Source organism: Cervus canadensis, chromosome 9 (assembly GCF_019320065.1).
Source record: "Cervus canadensis isolate Bull #8, Minnesota chromosome 9, ASM1932006v1, whole genome shotgun sequence".
Classification (NCBI taxonomy): domain Eukaryota; kingdom Metazoa; phylum Chordata; class Mammalia; order Artiodactyla; family Cervidae; genus Cervus; species Cervus canadensis.
Genome location: NC_057394.1, coordinates 78,858,326 through 78,877,652, shown reverse-complemented (window position 1 = coordinate 78,877,652; position 19,327 = coordinate 78,858,326). Strand labels below are relative to the sequence as shown.

The following is a 19,327-nucleotide window of genomic DNA, read 5'->3' as shown; positions in this document are numbered from 1 at the left end:
GAGAATTCCTATTTCTGGGTATACTATGACCTTCCCTGGTGGCTCAAATGGTAAAGAATCTGCTTGCAATACAGGAGACCCGGGTTTGATCCCTGAGTCAGGAAGATCCCCTGGAGAAGGGAATGGCAGCCCATTCCAGTATTCTTGCTTGGGAGAATTCCATGGACAGAGGAGCCTGGTGAGCTACAATCCATAGGGTGGCAAAGAGTTAGACACGACTGAAAGACTAACACTTTCTTCTTTCTTGATAGTGTAAAAATACGAGCAGCTTGTCTGCACCATCAGAACGTGTTTACCGAGCACTTGGATATTCCGGGTTCTATAAACAGCCTGCTCTAGCATGTTCTCCTCACCCTCCCTCTAGTCTGGCCAAGCATCATCTCCCCTCTCTGGGCACATCTAAATAAAGAGACTGAGTAAGAACTTGCTGAAATGAAATATGCAACTTTAGGACGAGACAGGACGAGTGAAAGGCTCACTTTGTCATGGGCATCTTGGATCTGGATGTTGGGGGGTTGTTCTTACCATAGCAGGTGATGTATGCTCCTTTAATGGAAACAACTCTGAGAGGCTGTTATTTTTCTGACAGTGAGAGAGTCATGGCACCTCACAGTATGGAAGCCCATGCTGACCCAGGTGTGGGACCTGCAGGGGACAGGTTCAGAGCAATGAGGCTGTGCTGGGCTCTTCAGTACAGGGGGCGTTATCACTTGGTGTTGGCTGTGTTCTCCCTGAGACGGGGTCCCCATGGTTCCCTCTGCTTTAGCTCATCAGTCCTCATGAAGCCAACAGAGGAACCTGCAATGGCGTGGGGTTAGAGGAGTTTACAGGAAAGTAGAAGTGTTAGAAAGAACATTAGTGGGAGAAAAATAAAGGCAGTACATTTGAGACCTGTTCTTTTGCATGAGGTCCCAGAGACAGGAAAATATGGTGGGGTGATAGATGGGGTGACTATCCACTGCATGGTTCAGAGGGTGGTGTTTGTGGGTGTCCCGGAAGGCCTGTTTGCTGTTCTTTCCGGCCAGCAGTGGGTGGGGAGCTTCCTCACCCATCTCAGTGGCCAGAAGGTACTGTGAGTCCCATGCTGTGACCCCAGAGTCCAGCTCAGTCACTCTGTGTGGGGCAAAGTCAGGGGAGCTGTGGATGGGCATCCATTCATTCCATGGAGGTTTCGACAGCACCTTCTCTTGAGTTGAGCTCTGTGTTGGATGCTGGGGCACATCACGTGAATGAGACAGACACAGTCCTTGTTTCTATAGAGTCGCTGGTGTCACAGGAGAAAAAAGCATAAAACTCATACTTATACATGTATTTAATTATGGTTATGCTGAGTACAACAGGCTTCCCCCAGTGGCTCAGCAGTAAAAAATATACCTGCAGTGCAGGAGACACAGGAGACTTGGGTTCGATCCCTGGGTTGGGTCGATCCCCTGGAGTGGGAAACGGCAACCCACTGCAGTGTTTTTGCCTGGGAAATACCTTGGACAGAGGAGCTTGAAGGGCTGTAGTCCACGGGGTCACAAAGAATTGGACACGACTGGGTGGACACACACACACATACACGCACACACACACACACGCTGAGTGTACGGTGGAGGCGTATTTAACAGACCTAATGTAGTGTGCAAAAAGCATGCAGGAGAGACCTAACCAGTCAGTCCAAGTTGCCAGGCAGCAGGAGTGGGGATGGTGTTCTGTGCCAGTGACCATGTAGATTCCCTCTTTGTAAATATCAGAGGTTCCCAGGTCTCCCTCCCCACTGAAAGTCTTGAACCTCGGTTGCTGACCACTAGATACCTTGTTAATTTGAAAACGTGCAGCCTCCTCTCGCCTTTCAACCCTTTTGTGAAAGAACTGGATAGCTGGTAAAAAGACAGGGTCAAAAATTAAAAAGTACAGAAAACTTACAGCTGCTTCCTCAGTCACTAATTTTACTGGTGGGTCCCCCCCGGCCTTCATCATCACACAAATATTGCCCCTTGGGTGGTTCATTGGGACAGTTTGATTTTGTGTGTGGACACTTGAGTTTAAAGCTCTGATAACCTCATCCTCTGGGCAGTTTAGTGGCCTCGAGGGCTGTTTAAAACTTATCATTGAAGTGTCACAGAATGATCCAGGTAAGGGATGAGATATTCTGCTGTTTCTTTCATGGAAGCACGGATGATATTTTTGATGATTTGGGAGGCGTGATGGGACACACCCGTCGTACCAGTGAGAATTTATAAAATGCTGTGACTCACTTGCTGTTAAGCCCCCTGTAGGCTGGTGTGAAGCCTGGAATAATGTGGTGGCCCCTCCAAAGTGGGGCAGAAAACCCTCTCACTTAAGAGTATATACACGTATTGCATCTCAGAGATTGCGCACCTGGTGTTGTGCCCACTCTGCTTGTCAGCCTCCAGGAGCTATGGGAGCTGGGCCAGCAGTAATTAGTGCCAATGGTCCTGCGGAGCTGCTTTTGCGTTGTGATTTCTGACATTTATGTGCCTCAGAACTCTGCCTCATGAACTGTAAATGCATTGTTATGCAAAATGCTTCCATGCTGTAGCCCCATCTCTTAGCCTGATGAGCACGGCACTTTTAATTACATGTCAGTGTTTAAAACTTTCCAGTTTTCTCCTGATTTGTATGTTTTACTAGCTCCCTTACGCTGATGAAATACCAAATACCCTGTTTACCATCTTTGGGTGATGACGTTGAGGGGAGCTAGAAAAAATGAAAATATAATAAGAAAGAAACAAATGCCAGCCATTCCTTTTCTAAGATAACTGGCAAAACATCACACATTTCTTGGACATTGCAGTCTTCATGTGTTCATCTTTGATCCATCGATCAGCATATTTGTGTCAAGAACTACTTCAGGCCCCACACTTTGTTATCAGTAATCCCTCCAGCAGCTGATCAGAGTCTAAAGCCCATGATGGACAAAAGAAGCCAGTGTATGACCACCAGACGCAGAAGTATGAAATATAGAGTCCCCCAGTCTTAGAAGTAGCTCTGTTGAACAACCCACATGGCAGGTTGATGGGGATGAATGAGAGCAGAATAAGTTATGTGACAGAAGACTGAGTGCCGAAGAATCGATGCTTTTGAACTGTGGCATTGGAGAGAACTCTTGAGAGTCCCTTAGACTGCAAGGAGATCCAACCAGTCCATCCTAAAGGAGATCAGTCCTGAATCTTCATTAGAAGGACTGATGCTGAAGCTGAAGTTCATTCTGTAGTCCTGGCGTGCCGCAGTCCGTGGGGTTGCAGAGAGTCAGACACGACTTAGCAGCTGAACAAGAGCAGTGTGACAATACCCTGCTGTGTATCCAAGCTGGACAATGGCCAAACTGATGTCATGGTTCATGGATGAGCAACTATGTAATAATTGCCAGCATTTTTTGAGTACTTACTGTATGCTCACCATACCCACCATATCATTGCATCCTCACTTATTATGATGTGCTGGTACTATTCTTAACCTTATTTTACAGATGAGGAAACTGTGGATTAGAGAGATCAAGTCATTTTCTAAGGGTAATGAGACCAGAAGATTTCTGGGTTGACTTCAAGCCTGGGAATCTAGCTGCAAAACTTTTATCACCATAGCTTCTATTTTATAGTGGCTACTATCTTCAATTGTGAGTTATCATTTACCATGTTGGTAGTTTACATTTTGAAGAAAAAGATGAATATCATCATAAAAGATGATCATAACATAGGCTGTAAAAAACATTACAGAATTATAGTACGATAGTCCTTACAGTCAGGTGAATTCCTGACCTTTTGAAACCACTTCTTATTTTCCTTTTTTCATTTCTTCTCCAGTATCTGTTTCTCCCCACATAATAAACAGGCATGACGTCCTAAGTGAGTAATGAGAAATCACTTTCACACAGAAACAAAATGAGTAAAGCTGTTTCTGTGATGGATTTGTGGGAGGAAAATAATCCAGTTCTCCTGGGGAATCAAGACTTTGCATGATCTGTTAGGTCCTGAGAAAATGTGAATAAGTAAATCGTGGTGGGAAAGGTACTTTGATTTTTTGAAACTACCTAAATAGAAATTGGGTTTTATTCACTGTGGCAGTTTTAGTTAGGTAAGTTCAAATGAGAGGAATGGTCTGAATTATTTGTCTTATTCTATCCAGTAATTTACTTTCCCATTAATTCAAGAACACAGTAAAATTGTGCCTTTCAGAGCTAGCATTTCCCCCATACAAATATGATCTACTTATTATTAAAAGTGCCCAAATAAAAAAATTAAAAATTCCCTGGTGCCTCCTGACAGGTGGGAGGGAAGTCCAAGAGGGAGGGGCTATATGTATACAAAGAGCTAGTTCACTTCGTTGCACAGTAGAACTATACCCCAATTTAGATTAAAAAAAAGAAAATAGAGAAATCAGAGGGGAGGAAATTATGAAAGCAACATTTTAAGAAAATTTCCCTCAGCCGTAGGACTGGAACAGCCTACTAGGTGCCCAGCATAATGAATGAAAAAAGACCCTCATGGGACGAGCACATCATGAGATTTCATAAGACTGGGGAGAAGAAGAGGTACCAAGCTTGAAATTTAGAGTGGTACCTAACTTTCCAGAAGCACCCCTGAAAACTAAAAGAAAGATGCCTTCTCAATCCCCAGGGGAATCATTGCTACATCAGAATTCTGGGTTTAGCCAAGTGGCCAACTGTAAGAAGAAATTTGCAGCCAAAGTGGGGTGTGTGAATTTCAGAGGTAAGGTTCTAGGTGATCCAAGGTGCAGGGTGATACCCAGGTTTCCTGATTAAAGGTGACTGGCAAGAGTTGTTGTTGTTCAGTCGCCAAGGCATGTCCTAACTCTTTGTGACCCTGTGGACCGTAGCCTACCAGATTCCCCTGTCCTCCACTATCTCCTGGAGTTTGTTCAGATTCATGTCCATTGAGTCAGTGATGCAATTTAACCATCTCATCCTCTGCCACCCTTCTTGTTTTGCCTTCACTCTCTCCCAGCATTAGGGTCTTTTCTAATAAGTCAGCTCTTCACATCAAGTGGCCAAAAATTGTTGGAGCTGCAGCATCAGTCCTTCCAATGAATATTCAGGATTGATTTCCTTTAGGATTGACTGGCTTGATATCCTTGCTGTCCAAGGGACTCTCAAGAGTCTTCTCCAGCACCACAACTCGAAAGCATCAATTTTTTGGTGCTTAGCCTTCTTTATGGTCCAACTTTCACATCCGTACATGACTATTGGGTCTTTACTGGGAGCAGCGGTTGTCTAAGTACTGAAAGGCTGGGAGGTCAAATGAGTTGTGCATGAGATCATGGACATTTCTCAGCTTGATGGCAGGACCTGGGGTAGGAGGAAGACCATGTCTAGGAGTAAGTGAAAGTCAGTAACTATTGCTGTAGCTGGCAGCAGGGAACAGTGTTAGAGTATATCAGCCAAAAGTTAGGACCCTCCAAGGAAAAAGAGCTTTACACAAGCGTAGTGGCTTCAAGTTCTGGTGGGGTGGTGCCGGGTGGTTTGAAAGCGATCTCCTGACTGAAAGATAAGTTGGATGAGGAGGACGAGGACCATTTGAGAAAGTTACTCTGAAAGATTGAGGACAGTTGTGAGTTGGTATTGATTTAGTCACTCAGTTGTATCTGACTCTTTCAATCCCATGGACTATAGCCCACCAGGCTCCTCTGTTCATGGGATTCTTCAGGCAGGAATCCTGGAGTGGGTTGCCATTTCCTTCTCGAGGAGATCTTCCAGACCCAGGAGTCAAACCTAGGTCTCCTGCATGCAGACAGATTTTTTACTTTCTGAACCCCCAGGGAAGTCCACACTTGGGGATTATAAAACTTTTACATAGATATGATATTTTCCCCCAAACCCCACTCCTTCATTCTTTTAGTCTTGCCTTTTCACAACAGTCTTCAGAATTAAATTATCCCTGCTCTTATCCCAGGAAATAATTAGATCTCTGTTATGAGTCTGATTTTTGTTAGGTCTTTATTTGAGCACAGAAATCTCCTTTATTCTACTTTGAATTTCCACTTCCCTCACACATGTAATAAAAGGTGGAGGAAATGGAATGAACCTTTAATAGTTTAAATCTAGCCTCTTTTCAGGTATATTTAGATTGTTTCCCTCATTAACTCCATTCTCCACCAACGTCAGATATTTCTGTTGATTTTTTAAAATTACTATTGGCATGGGGATTCCCTGGCCATCCAGTGGTTAAGACTCTGAGAGCCCACTGCAGTGGTCATGGGTTCGATCCCTGGTCAGGGAACTAAGATTCTGCAAGCCAAGAGTTGCAGTACAAAAATATATTACTATTGGCAGCTAAAACCTGTTTCTTTCTCTTATCTCTGCAACCCCTCTGGAGTCCTCTCTCACCCACCCCCCTCTCATTTATGGCTCATCCAGGTTCCTCTTTATTTGTTGTGTTTTTATCTAGATAATATTTCCTTTCTTCATCCCATTCAGTCTCTGTATTCTTCCCTTGAAATGGTCCCTCATTTTATTCGTCTCCTAAGTGACAACAGAATCCCTGCTTCCTGGTTACATCATTCATGTTTTCCTATTTGCCTTCTGCAGTTCCATTGCCTGATGATCATAACTTGCATTGTTGTCACATTTACCTTTCATTTTTCTTCCTGTTCCTCTTCATCTTCCTAACAGGGCCTTTCATGACGTCTGGGCCAGGTCTGTTGGGCTAGGGGAATTAGAATTAGCTCCATTAGCTCCTCTTTCACAAGTGGATAGAATGAGAAGGTTAGACAGCTGGAGCATAAAGTCTCTGGCTGTGCATGTTTCTTTATCCTTTTTGTTTCTTATCTTTTCTTACTTCTACTGAGATTTATTTTCAGGGATTGGTGGCCCATTGTGTGTGAGGTTAAGAGCCTGTGAAAATTCCCTTTGATTTTTTTTTCTTGATGTGCTCATTTTATTTAAAAAAAAATGTATAGAGCATTTTTCTTTTTATGAAAAAAGTATAGAGCATTTTTCTTTTTGGAGAGTTTTAATAATAAATGAGTGTTGAATTTTGTCAAAGGCTTTCTCTGCATCTATTGAGATAATCATATGGTTTTTATCTTTCAATTTGTTAATGTGGTGTATTACATTGATTGATTTGCGGATATTAAAGAATCCTTGCATTCCTGGGATAAAGCCCACTTGGTCATGGTGTATGATTTTTTTAATATGTTGTTGGATTCTGTTTGCTAGAATTTTGTTAAGGATTTTTGCATCTATGTTCATCAGTGATATTGGCCTGTAGTTTTCTTTTTTTGTGGCATCTTTGTCTGGTTTTGGAATTAGGGTGATGGTGGCCTCATAGAATGAGTTTGGAAGCTTACCTTCATCTGCAATTTTCTGGAAGAGTTTGAGTAAGATAGGTGTTAGCTCTTCTCTAAATTTTTGGTAGAATTCAGCTGTGAAGCCATCTGGTCCTGGGCTTTTGTTTGCTGGAATTTATTACAGTTTCGATTTCCTTGCTTGTGATGGGTCTGTTAAGATCTTCTATTTCTTCCTGGTTCAGTTTTGGAAAGTTATACTTTTCTAAGAATTTGTCCATTTCATCCAAGTTGTCCATTTTATTGGCATAGAGCTGCTGGTAGTAGTCTCTTATGATCTTTTGTATTTCAGTGTTGTCTGTTGTGATCTCTCCATTTTCATTTCTAATTTTGTTAATTTGGTTCTTCTCTCTTTGCTTTCTTAATGAGTCTTGCTAATGGTTTGTCAATTTTGTTTATTTTTTCAAAAAACCAGCTTTTAGCTTTGTTGATTTTTGCTATGGTCTCTTTAGTTTCTTTTGCATTTATTTCTGCCCTGATTTTTAAGATTTCTTTCCTTCTGCTAACCCTGGGGTTCTTCATTTCTTCCTTCTCTAATTGCTTTAGGTGTAGAGTTAGGTTATTTATTTGGCTTTTTTCTTGTTTCTTGATGTAAGCCTGTAATGCTATGAACCTTCCCCTTAGCACTGCTTTTACAGTGTCCCATAGGTTTTGGGTTGTTGTGTTTTCATTTTCATTCATTTCTATACATATTTTGATTTCTTTTTTGATTTCTTCTATGATTTGTTGGTTATTCAGAAGCGTGTTATTTAGCCTCCATATGTTTGAAGTTTTAACAATTTTTTTCCTGTAATTGAGATCTAATCTTACTGCACTGTGGTCAGGAAAGATGACTGGAATGATTTCAATTTTTTTGAATTTTCCAAGACCAGATTTATGGCCCAGGATGTGATCTATTCTGGAGAATGTTCCGTGTGCACTTGAGAAAAAGGTGAAGTTGATTGTTTTGGGGTGAAATGTCCTATAGAGCATTTTCCTAACCATTATCTATAATCGAATTTTTCTTCTCATTCTGATGTGCTCCCTAAGGATTCTGAATTAAGCATTGTCATTTGTCATCACATTTTTAAGAGGACAGCCTCATGCTCATCCACTGCTCTTGACTGGGGGGCTCTGGTCCTTGGCTCAGGTGGACTTGGTGTTAAGCATCCGTGATGAACAGGTTGTAAGAAAACACAAGGTGGGTCTTGGAGCAGCACATGTTGGAGTCTTGCATGTGGAAGGTCTGTGTCCAGGAGAAGCTGAGCTCACATGCTGCTCTTTCCTCTCCCAAGGAGCTGTGTTCAGGAGCTTTGCCAGGGAGCTCCTTTCAACCTAAGCCTTTGGGAGGCTGTTTGCTGCTCTGTTTATGGTGAAACGCTTTAGGGATTGTCTGGAAATAGGTGACTGCTGTCAGTGACTGTCAGTGCTGTCAGTTTCACATGAAACTCTGTGACTTCTCCTCTGAGACCGGAGGGAGGCCGGCATTTCTTCCCCCTTTGCCGCCTTCTTCTGCACCCCCTCCAAGAGCTGCAGTGACAGGGCTCTGGACTTTGTATATACACAGCCGTGTGGGGTGAGGGGCAGGGTGGGGCAGAGTTGAGGGGTGGGGAGGCAGATGCCTGTCCAAAGTCCAACCAGGGGGCCAAGCTTTTATAGATGGAGGGAGGGGGCTGCAAGCAGAAACAGCACAGTCTTCTTGAAATTGGTCATCGGGGGTCTGACCAGCGTCATCTTGTTTTAAGTACAGTTAGCCTTCAGTTCCAGGGCCAGCATGCTCCCATTTCCTTGAGGCCGGTTCTCAGAATTATTACAGCTTTTGTCATGGCTACCGTGTAGTCGTTATGTAGTTAACCTCCACCTGGTGGGGATTTCAGTATCTATGAGTCAACTTATGGCATATGGCTCAGAATATTATCTATAGCTCTTGAGAAGGACCTAAAGGTCCTTGTCTGTGCTTACAGACTAAACTACCATTATTTGGTCTCCTGTGACTGTTTTCCTCTGTTTCTGCATGTTCTCACTTCTCTGATTAAACTTATTCTTTGGCTGAAGTTTTTCCACAGACAGAAGACAGGCAGAGGACATGGGGCACGGGGTGGAATGTGGGGGCAAGGACCATAGGGTCCTGTTCCATTTCAGTAGGTACTCTGGGATCTTATGGAGTAAAATGAAAGTTTACAGTGTACTTAAAAAATATTTACTCTGAGTCCAGATTGCAAGAAAATTGCAAAAGCCACTGTATTCTTGACTAATTGCCTTAATTTTCTGTGCCATCAAGAGTTCCCTGAACCACAGAGGAATTTTCTTGTCAGTTCCGTGTTCCTATGGGGACAGCATCGTGAAACTTTCGATCAAAGTTATGCTTGTGGAATTGTTTGTACTCAGCTGGTTGCTTTCCTTATTCCTTCATAGAGCAGACAAATTATTTTCATTTTGTTTTCGGTTTCATGACTTTTGTTTTTTATTATAAAAACAATGTATGAGATTTTCATTAAAATTGGAAACAATGCAGAAGCATATGAAAACAAAATAAAATTCCCTTGATCCTACTGCTCAGAAGTAACCATTATCAAAAATATTTTAAAACTAGTAATATTTTAAGCTGGCTTAAAACTCAACATTCAGAAAACTAAGACCATGGCATCTGGTTCCATCACTTCATGAAGGGGAAAAAGTGGAAGCAATGACAGATTTTATTTTCTTGGGCTCCTAAGTCACTGTGCACAGTGACTGCAGCCATGAAATTAAAAGACTCTTGCTCTTAGGAAAGAAAACAATGACAAACCTAGACAGTGTATTAAAAAGCAGATACATTACTTGCTGACAAAGGTCCGTCTAGTCAGAGCTATGGTTTGTCTGGTAGTCATATATGGATGTGAGAGTTGGACCATAAAGAAGGCTCAGCACCAAAGAGGGTGATGCATTCGAACTGTGGTGTTGGAGAAGACTCCTGAGAGTCCCTTGGACTACAAGGAGATCAAACTAGTCAATCCTAAAGAAATCAACCCTGAATATTCATTGAAAGGACTGTTGCTGAAGCTCCAGTACTTTGGACACATGATGCAAAGAGCTGACTCATTGGAAAAGACCCTGATGCTAGGAAAGATTGAAGGCAAAAGAAGAAAGGGACAGCAGAGGATGAGTAGGTTGGATGGCATCACCAACTCATTGGACATGAATTTGAGCAAACTCCTAGAAATAGTGGAGGACAGGGAAGTCTGGTGTGCTGCAGTCCATGGGGTCGAAGAGTTGAAGAGTTTAGTTTAGCAACTAAACAACAACAAAACTAGGAAACAATCTTTCAGAAATTTTTATATATTTACAGCTGTGTGTGTGTTAGTGACTCAGTCGTGTCTGACTTTTTGCGACCCCATGGACTATAGCCCCCCAGGCTCCTCTGTCCATGGGAGTCTCCAGGCAAGAATACTGGAGTGGATTGCCATACCCTTCTCCAGAGGATTTTCCCAACCCGGGGACTGAATCCTGGTCTCCTGCATTGCAGGCAGATTCTTTACCATTTGAGCTATGAGGAAGTCCCATTTACAGCTGTAATATAGATACTATCTTTGTGTGTTAAAAATGGGATGATACCATGCATACTGTTCAACAAATAGCTTTTTAATTTATTTCTCGTGAACATCTTTCCATGCCAGTATAATATAAAACAACCTCATTGTTTTTATTGGTGGCATAGTGCTACATCATATGAACATACCATAGTTTATTTAACCATTCCCCATGTGCATTTTGGTTATTTTCATGTCTGTCATTGTGAATGATATATGAAGTGTCTTTGAACGTATATCTTTTCACACTTGTATTCCGAAGAGAGATCTTTAGAAGCAGAATTGCTGAGTCAAGTCTATCAATGTTTAAATTTTTGACAGAAGCTGCCAAAGAACATTCCATGAAGCCTGGATGGAAAGTATTGAAACTCTGAATAAATATTTATGTTTTGTTTCCCTTCAAAGTGTTGTGTTTAGCTCACATTTTGGCCTTTAACACTTTCCTTCTGAGCTCCCAGGAGTCTGGGTGACTTTCTGTGTTACTTGAAACCTAAGATCTGAGCAGAGGGAGGGAGAGTGAGATGGGCGACAAATTGGATCCTCCGAAGGGTGGGTGTGGCTTCGGTGGAGTGGCATGGGGGCTGGGCTTTCAGGTCCCCCGAGGGTCCAGCCTCCTGTAGCCCCTAAATGCCTGGGCATGAGCTGTCTTGAAAAGAGCCCAGTGGGAAATGGAGGGGAAGTGGGCATTGACTGAATGGCCATGCTGTCCAGGGCAGGGTGCATCGTCTGGCTGAAGTTTATATTCTAGTGGGGAAGGTAGACAGTAAGCAGACAGATTCCTGGATCTTTTTTGGATGGTGGTAAGTGATGCAAAGAAGAATGAAGCAGGTAAGGGGAGAGTGTCAGGTGGCAGGACGGCTGTTTCACCTGTTGTGCCAGGCACTGCGTCCCTGGAGACTGTTAGCTGTGCCGGGACCTGAATGAGCAGGTGAGTGAACCAAACTCAAGGTTCAGGGAGGCACATTCCATGCAGTAGGAATGTGCACTCAAGAGAATGTGCCTGCAATGGGAGGAAGTACAGCCAGTCTGAGCACCAGCAAGGTGTGGGAGGAAGAGGAGGAGGCAAGTGGACACAGAGGGAGGGGGTGAAGCAGGCCCGATGGGGTCAGGAGAAGCAGGAGCCCCATCAGATCGGAAAAGTAGAGACAGCTTGGTCGCAAATCCCTGCCTCCCTCTGCAAAGCCTGAAAATGACCCCTTCCCAAACATGTGCATGGGCACACACACACACACACACACACACACACACACACACGTGCATACACTTGCATACACACATGCATATAAATAATCTCAAATAGTGCTTTTAAAGCTGTAAGGGACAGTTGACATATTTGGACATATTGAAAATTTCAAAATACAGTACAACAAAAGGTACAATAGATAAGTTGTAAGAAATGAAACCTGGAAAATGTAATTTGTAGAGCAGGCAAAGGACTGATATCTAGGATCAATGAAGAATTCTTACACATTAATAAGAAAAATGGGTAAAGGGTTTAATGAGGCGATTTTCAAATAAATGCATATGACCAATTTCAAAAGATTCCAAGCGTTTGGCAAAAAATTAAAATGACAGAGACTTCAGTGTCAGTAGGGCATGGAACGTGTACAAAGAACTGGTCTCCCACACTTGGTTGGGAATGTCAATTAGTAGCTTTGGGTGGAGGACGACTGGGCTATGTCTGGCGATACTGCAAATGAGCAGACTCTTAACCCGGCAAAAGCGTATCTGTGCACTGATTCTGTAAAGAGGCCGATACATGCTTGCAAAGAAACAAGTAGAAAACTGTTTACATAGCACATTTATCTTTTTTAATAGCTGACGCTTGCAAACACTCTAAATGCTCATCAACCGGAGGATGGGTAAATTATAGTGCTTCTTTGCCCCTTAATATGATGTGACATTTTTAAAAGATCTATAAATGCACTGATATGAAAAGGATCTTGAAAAGTGTGGGTAGGTAAAAAGAAATCGCAGTATGCGATTCATTTAATTAGTTAATGGCCATGTATGTGTTTGTGTAGGTATGTTTGTAAATAACTAGAAAAATGTCTGGAAGAATAAATGCAAAGTGCTAGCGTTGGTTGCCTCTGAAGGGGGAGTAAGGATGTGGGGCTGGGAGTGAAGAGGGAAGTTTGTATTCTGCTTCTAAGGGACCGTCACCATCACTAGGGTTTATTTATTTATTTTTGTAATCACAGTGTTTGGGGTTTTTTTAATTTTTGTGTTTATTATTTTTGGCTGTGTTGGGTCTTTGCCGCTGTGTGTGGGCTGTCTCTAGTTGCGGCGAGCAGGGGCCACTCTTCACTGCAGTGCACAAGCTTCTCATTGCGGTGGCTTCTGTTGTTTCTGAGCATGGGCTCTAGGTGTGCAGGCTTCAGTCATTGTGGTATGTGGGCTTAGCACGTGGGATCTTCCCAGATCAGAGACCGAACCCATGTCTCCTGCCTTGGCAGTCAGATTCTTTACCACTGAGCCACCAGGGAAGCCCAGGGTTTATTTTTGAAATGGCATAATAATGGTCCTGAGGTGGAGACAGGTTCTAGGTACACCCAGGTTGGTGTTACTTCTCTTATCTTCCATCCATCATTCTTTGACTTTCTGATAAAGGGGATGTGAGGTCAGAGTCTGTGCCCAGCACACAAGGGGGAAATGGGGCCATGTCCCGAGTGCCTGTTCTTAGATTGAGCCCAAGTTCAAGATGTCCCGTGCTGCTGCGGCTTCCTCTGCCATCTGGTCCCACAAAGGCTCAGCTGCAGCAGAGACAGAACTCGGAGGCTCTCCAGGTCACCTCTGTGGACCAGCTGCCTGGAAATTAATTAGAGACAGACCGAGTTCCCCGAGGCTCAGCTCTCATGATGCTGGAGTCATTAGCAGTTAGATTCAGCTACAGCTTCCTTCTCTATCTTCAGAAAATTTGTTTTGGCAAGGAGACAGGCCGACTGAGTTGGTGGCTGAGGACAGTGCAATTTTAATTCCCACATAGTTTGTCAGGGTCCTTGGGGTGCGGTGACCCCCAGAGACGGGTGGTTTTCATCATGTCAGAGACAGCAGTGTACTTATTCCTCTGACTGCTCATAACAAAAATTCCCTTTGCTATAAACAAGCGTGTCATTCCTGAAGCACAGGAGGTGGTGACTATAGCAACAAATCACCCAAATATTATTTTGTTCTATGTGCCTTTTGTTAAGCCTCCCTTTCCACAATTTGTGTTAACCATTTTGATTGTAATGAGCTCTCTTTTGTTTCTTTCTCTCTTTTTAAACTATTTATAGGAGCCAAGAAAGAAGTACAAAAAGAGCAAGATGCCAATAAACCTGCAGTTTCATCTCCTAAGAGGACAGCGGCTTCAAGCACCAAGCTTCATTCACCAGGTATTTAAGAAATGTGAACTATGTTATCTGAGGAGACTTGAACTTGGAATTCATTTTGTTCAAATGTCATTAATGGAGCAATCCCAGCCCACGTGGTGCGCGTGACTGTTCCAGGGCTTGATGTTCGTGTACGGCTGTGTTCTGACTCCAGCTGAAATGAACCAGCTGTTGGCATCATTTTGTCTTTAAAAAAATGTTATTAATGCTACATTTAGGGGGTAGGATCTTCTCTGTGTAGGAGTATCTGCTATTCCAACAGCACCTGAGATAATTTATAATTGAAAAACAGATTTTGGAGATCTTACCTCAAGAGATAATATTTTCCAAAAAGAGGAGAAAAAAATTAACCGTGGATATCAAACACTTGTTATTTTATTTATTTATATGAACAAGCTATGTAATGTCGTGAAAATTACCTTGAAAATTACTTGAAAGTTACCTATTATGGAAATTCATATTGTAAGACATCAGCCTCTTTGTAGAACAGAATGCAGTATAACCTTTAACCTTTAAGCACAAAAATAGTAGCAATAATAGCAGCTAAAGTTTGAGTTCTTACTGTATACCAGGTACTGTCCTTAGGTCTTTAAATGTATTCATTTATGTAATGCCCGCAGGAACTGGGAGATGGGTATGATATTGCCTCTTCCTTTGTATGTGAGGAGATTGAGCTTCATAGATTTTCATTAACTTGCCCAAAAGTCACAGGAAATAAATAGTAGAGCCTTTGTTTTAACCCAAGCACTTTGAATCCCCAAACTGCACTCTTACTTGCTGCACTATGAACCAGAAACCTTGTGGAATAATGACCTTATTAATAATGTTTCCAATAAATTTTAAAAATGTATAGGAAGTAATCCAGAGTCACACATGAAGAGGGTCAGGAGACAGAGCCTGTTACCAAAGGCAGATTTGTGTGCCTGATGCACAATGAGGCAAAACAAACTCAAATGTCGGAGTTTGGAGCAGAAAAACGTTCATTGCAGAGCCTGCAAGGAGACCGGTAGTTTGTGCTCTGAAAACCCAGAACTGCTCAAAGATTTCAGCAAAGCACTTTTAAAGGCAGGCTGAGGGAGGGGCGTGGTTAGTTGTTGCAGACCTCATGGTGTGGGAAGCCTTTGCTTTGCAGCTGTCCATGTGGGTCCAATCAGGATGTTCCAGTAAACTTCCAACGAGACATATGCAGGGAAAGGTTGAAATGAGGGGTTACAAATTTTAAAACCATGTCAGTGAAGGCCAAGAGAGGGGAGAAAGGAAAAAGAAAACAGAGAGAGGAAAGGAGGGGAAGGAAGGAAGGGGTTGAGATCTACTGAAGCAGTAGTCCATTCCTTTTTCTCGGCGAATAGAACTCCACTGTGTAAGTACCACAATTTATCCATTTACCTATTGAGACACTTTGGAGATTCCCCCCAGGGATTTGGCTATTATAAATGAAGCTACCACGCACATTTGTACAAGCCTTGGTACAGACCTCTGCTTTCATTTTTCTTGGCAAATAGCTAAGAGTGGAATGCCTGAGTCATATGGTAACTATGTGTTTAGCTTTTAAATCTGTTTAAAAGTTTTCCAATCTGTTTTCCAAGGTAGTTGTACCATTTTATATTCCCGTCAGTGATGTCCAAGAGATCCAGTTCCTCCATGTCCTTGCCAACCCTTGGTATGGTCAGTCTTTTCAATAATAAACATTATAATAGGTACATAGCAGTATCTCATGGCTTTAATTTGCATTTACCTGGCAACTAATGACATTAAAATGTTGAACATCTTTTTTATGTTTATTTGACATCTGTGTATATTCTTCCATAAAATAATCCAATCTTTTGCCATTTCAATTGGAAGTGTTTTTTTAATTCAATTTTGAGAGTTTCTATATATTCTGGTCACAATTTTTTCAGGTATGTGATTTGCAATTTTCTTTTCTCCACAGTTTATGTGTTGTTTTGCACTCCCCTAACAATGTCTTTTGAAGATTAGAAGTTCTTAGTGTTCATGAAGTCCAATTCATGATTTTTTCTTTTATGGACCATATTTTTAGTATTATCTTTAAAAATCTTTACATAACCCAAGTTCATAAAGACTTTCCCCTACATTTTATTCTAAAATACTTGTAGGTTTTATATTTACATCTGTGATCCATTTAATTTGTTTTGTATGTAATGTGAAGTATGACTTGATTCTCAGTAGATTTCTACTGTGATCATTATTATCTCTTCTGCTTGCATTGAGTTTAATTAGCTAATGTCATTAATTTGAAGTCTTTCTGCTTTTCTAATGTGCATTTAATACAGTAAATGTCCCTTCATATACTACGTTAGCTGTAATCCACATATGTTGATATAATGGGTTTTCATCTTCATTGAGTTCAAAATATTTTCAGGTTTCCTTTTCTGATTTCTTCTTTCCCCATGATGATTTAGCAGCGTTCTTTTTAGCTTGCAGATATTTAGGACTTTCCAGAGGTCTCTCTGATTGTATTTCTAATGTAATTCCATTGTGGCTGGAGAACATACTTTGGATGATTTGTTCAGTTCAGTGCAGTTCAGTCACTCAGTCGTGTCCAACTCTTTCTGACCCCATGGACTGCAGCACACCAGGCTTCCCTGTCCATCACCAACTCTTGGAGCTTGCTCAAACTCATGTCCATCGAGTCGGTGATGCCATCCAACCATCTCATCCTCTGTCGTCCCCGGGCCTTCTCCTCCGGCCTTCAATCTTTCCCAGCATCAGGGTCTTTTCCAATGAGTCAGTTCTTCGCATTGGGTGGCCAAAGGCGGATGATTTGAGTCCTGTCAAATTTGTTGAGACTTGTCTGGTACTCCACACAACAAGGGCTGTCTTGGTAAATCTTGCTTTGTCAGCATGTGGGGAAAACGAGGTCATCTCTCTGGTGCCTCTTCTCATGAGGCCACTAATCCCATTCATGGAGGCCTTACCCTCATCAGCACCCTAGAGCACCTCCTCAAAATACCATCTCATTGGAGATTAGGGATTAGCACATGAATTCTGGGAGAACACAGCTCAAAGCATCTGGATATGTGTGCAGAGGAGCAGAAACATTGGAGTCCAGGCTACCACAGGAGAATGTCAAGCCAGCTCTGGTGAAGAGAAACCTATGTAATAAGAGTGGACAGGTCTGGGAGCACAGCATTCCTGTCCCCAACCTCTTCTCCTTGCCTCCTCCATCCCTCTCTAAGGGCAACTCTCCTTTCTTCAGATTACTGAACATCAAATAAGCTGAGCTGCACTGGTCAGTGGTGCCTGCGTCAAGCCTTGAACCCTTGACTGTCACCTGACTGAAGAGTGGCAGGTGAAGTCCAGGTGTGTTTCCCTCCCCTGCTGATCTGTAACTTCCCTGAGGATGATCTTGACCCATTTCTCTCCCCACCTTTGCAGCCAGGCTTGGGGAAGAGGCATCTTGTGATTCTCATCTCTGTCCCTTGCTTACACATGACTTCTCCATCCCTGCCAGCTAGCAACCCCCTCCCTATTCCACTGCCTCCCCTCCCCCCAGTCCTGCAAAGGCCTCTCATGACCTCCTGGTTATTAAGTCTAAGTGATGCATCCTGGTCCTTATCTCTGTGGCCTTTGGCGTTACTGATCACTCCTTCCCTGAAAGTTTCTTTCCCTTAACTCTGTGACACCTATTCCTGCTGGTTTTCTTCCAGCTTCTGGGAATGCTTGCATGGAGTTGTGTTCACTAGAAACTCTTCTGCAAGTTCTAAATGTTGCCAAGCAGTTTGGTCCAGGAGAATAGATCAAACTGAGTTCAAGTCCTGGCTCAGTGGCTCATGTGATGTATGAACTGGGGCAAATAACAGAATTTCTTCAAGCCTCAGCTGCTTCTTTAGTAATTCACATACTGTGAATTTTACTGTTTTCAGGTTTTAGTATATTCACAAAATTGTGCAGCCATCACCACTACTTCCAGAGCATTTTCTTTTACCCTCAAAAGAAACCCACACCCATGAGCAGTCACTCCCTATCCATGCTCCCCAGCCCCTAGTCTACTTTCTGTTTCATGGATTTGTTTATTCTGGACATTTTGTGTAAATGGAATCATATTCTGTGTGGCTTTTTCTATCAGTTGTTTTCACTTAGCACATTTTTGAGGTTCATCCATGTCAAAGTGAGGATCAGTATTTCCTTCCTGGATCAGTGTTTCGTTCCTGGTTTGGGCTGAATAATATTACACCATGTGAATGTGTCATAGTTTACCCACTCATTGGTTGATGGGCATTTGTTTCCAGCTTTTGGCTACTATGAGTAATGCTGCTATGAAAATCCATGCCATTAATATTTTCATATGCAGTGTCTAATCTACTCTTAATCCCATCCAGTGTATTTTTATCTCAGGCATTTGAATTATTAACCTCTAGAATTTTTATTTAAGTCTCTTTTTGTCTTTGTACCTATTTGATGTACTCAATCTTTCCTCCAGCCTCTTGATATATGGAATATAGTTATAATAACAGTTACTTGCCAGTGCTTTTCTTGGCTGACTTCAATTGATTGCATCCCCTCTTCAGCGTGGCTTGTACATCCCTGTTTATTTACATGCCTGAGAATTTTTTTAGATGACTGACATTGTGAATTTTTCCTTGTTGGATTTTTTTAAAAATTCCATAAATATTCTTAAGCTTTGTTCTTGGGTAAAACAGTGTGACTTGGAAAGAGCTTGATCATCTTGGATCTTTCTCATCAGCTTTGTTAGATGGATCCTGACCAGCAGTCTAGGACTGGTTTCCCCAGAGCACCATGATATGACCCTTCCAGGTGTTCTGACGCCCTGGGAATTGCAGTGGGCGCAGGAATTGATCCTGGCCTTCTGTGAGCCCCCGGTAGTGTTCCCTCTAGTCCTGGGTAGAATCCGCTCCCTGGCTGTGGACCCTGTCCTCACCTGCTGCACTATGTAAGTTGTCCAGAAACTCGAGGGGCTCTTCTGTGTCCTTCTGTGTCTCTGTGGAGCTGTCCTCTCAGCTACTCTGCCCTGTAACTGCTGACCCTTGAACTTCCTGAGCCCCCAGCTCCACCTTCCCGAGTTGGGAAGACTACCAGACTCCGCCTGGGCTTCCTGACTGTCTGTGCCACAGCCTGGAA

At 42.6% G+C, this 19,327-nt stretch overlaps 1 protein-coding gene across 4 annotated transcripts in view; it reads left to right on the top strand.

Annotated features, from left to right (window-relative positions):
* The window catches only part of MTUS2 (microtubule associated scaffold protein 2), a 371,881-nt gene that overhangs the window by 239,523 nt on the left and 113,031 nt on the right, over window positions 1-19,327 (top strand). For all 4 annotated transcript variants that reach the window (XM_043477534.1, XM_043477531.1, XM_043477533.1 and 1 more), the window contains one exon: window positions 14,132-14,230. In XM_043477534.1, coding sequence (XP_043333469.1) covers window positions 14,132-14,230 — 99 coding nt within the window. The remainder of the gene's footprint in view (window positions 1-14,131; window positions 14,231-19,327) is intronic.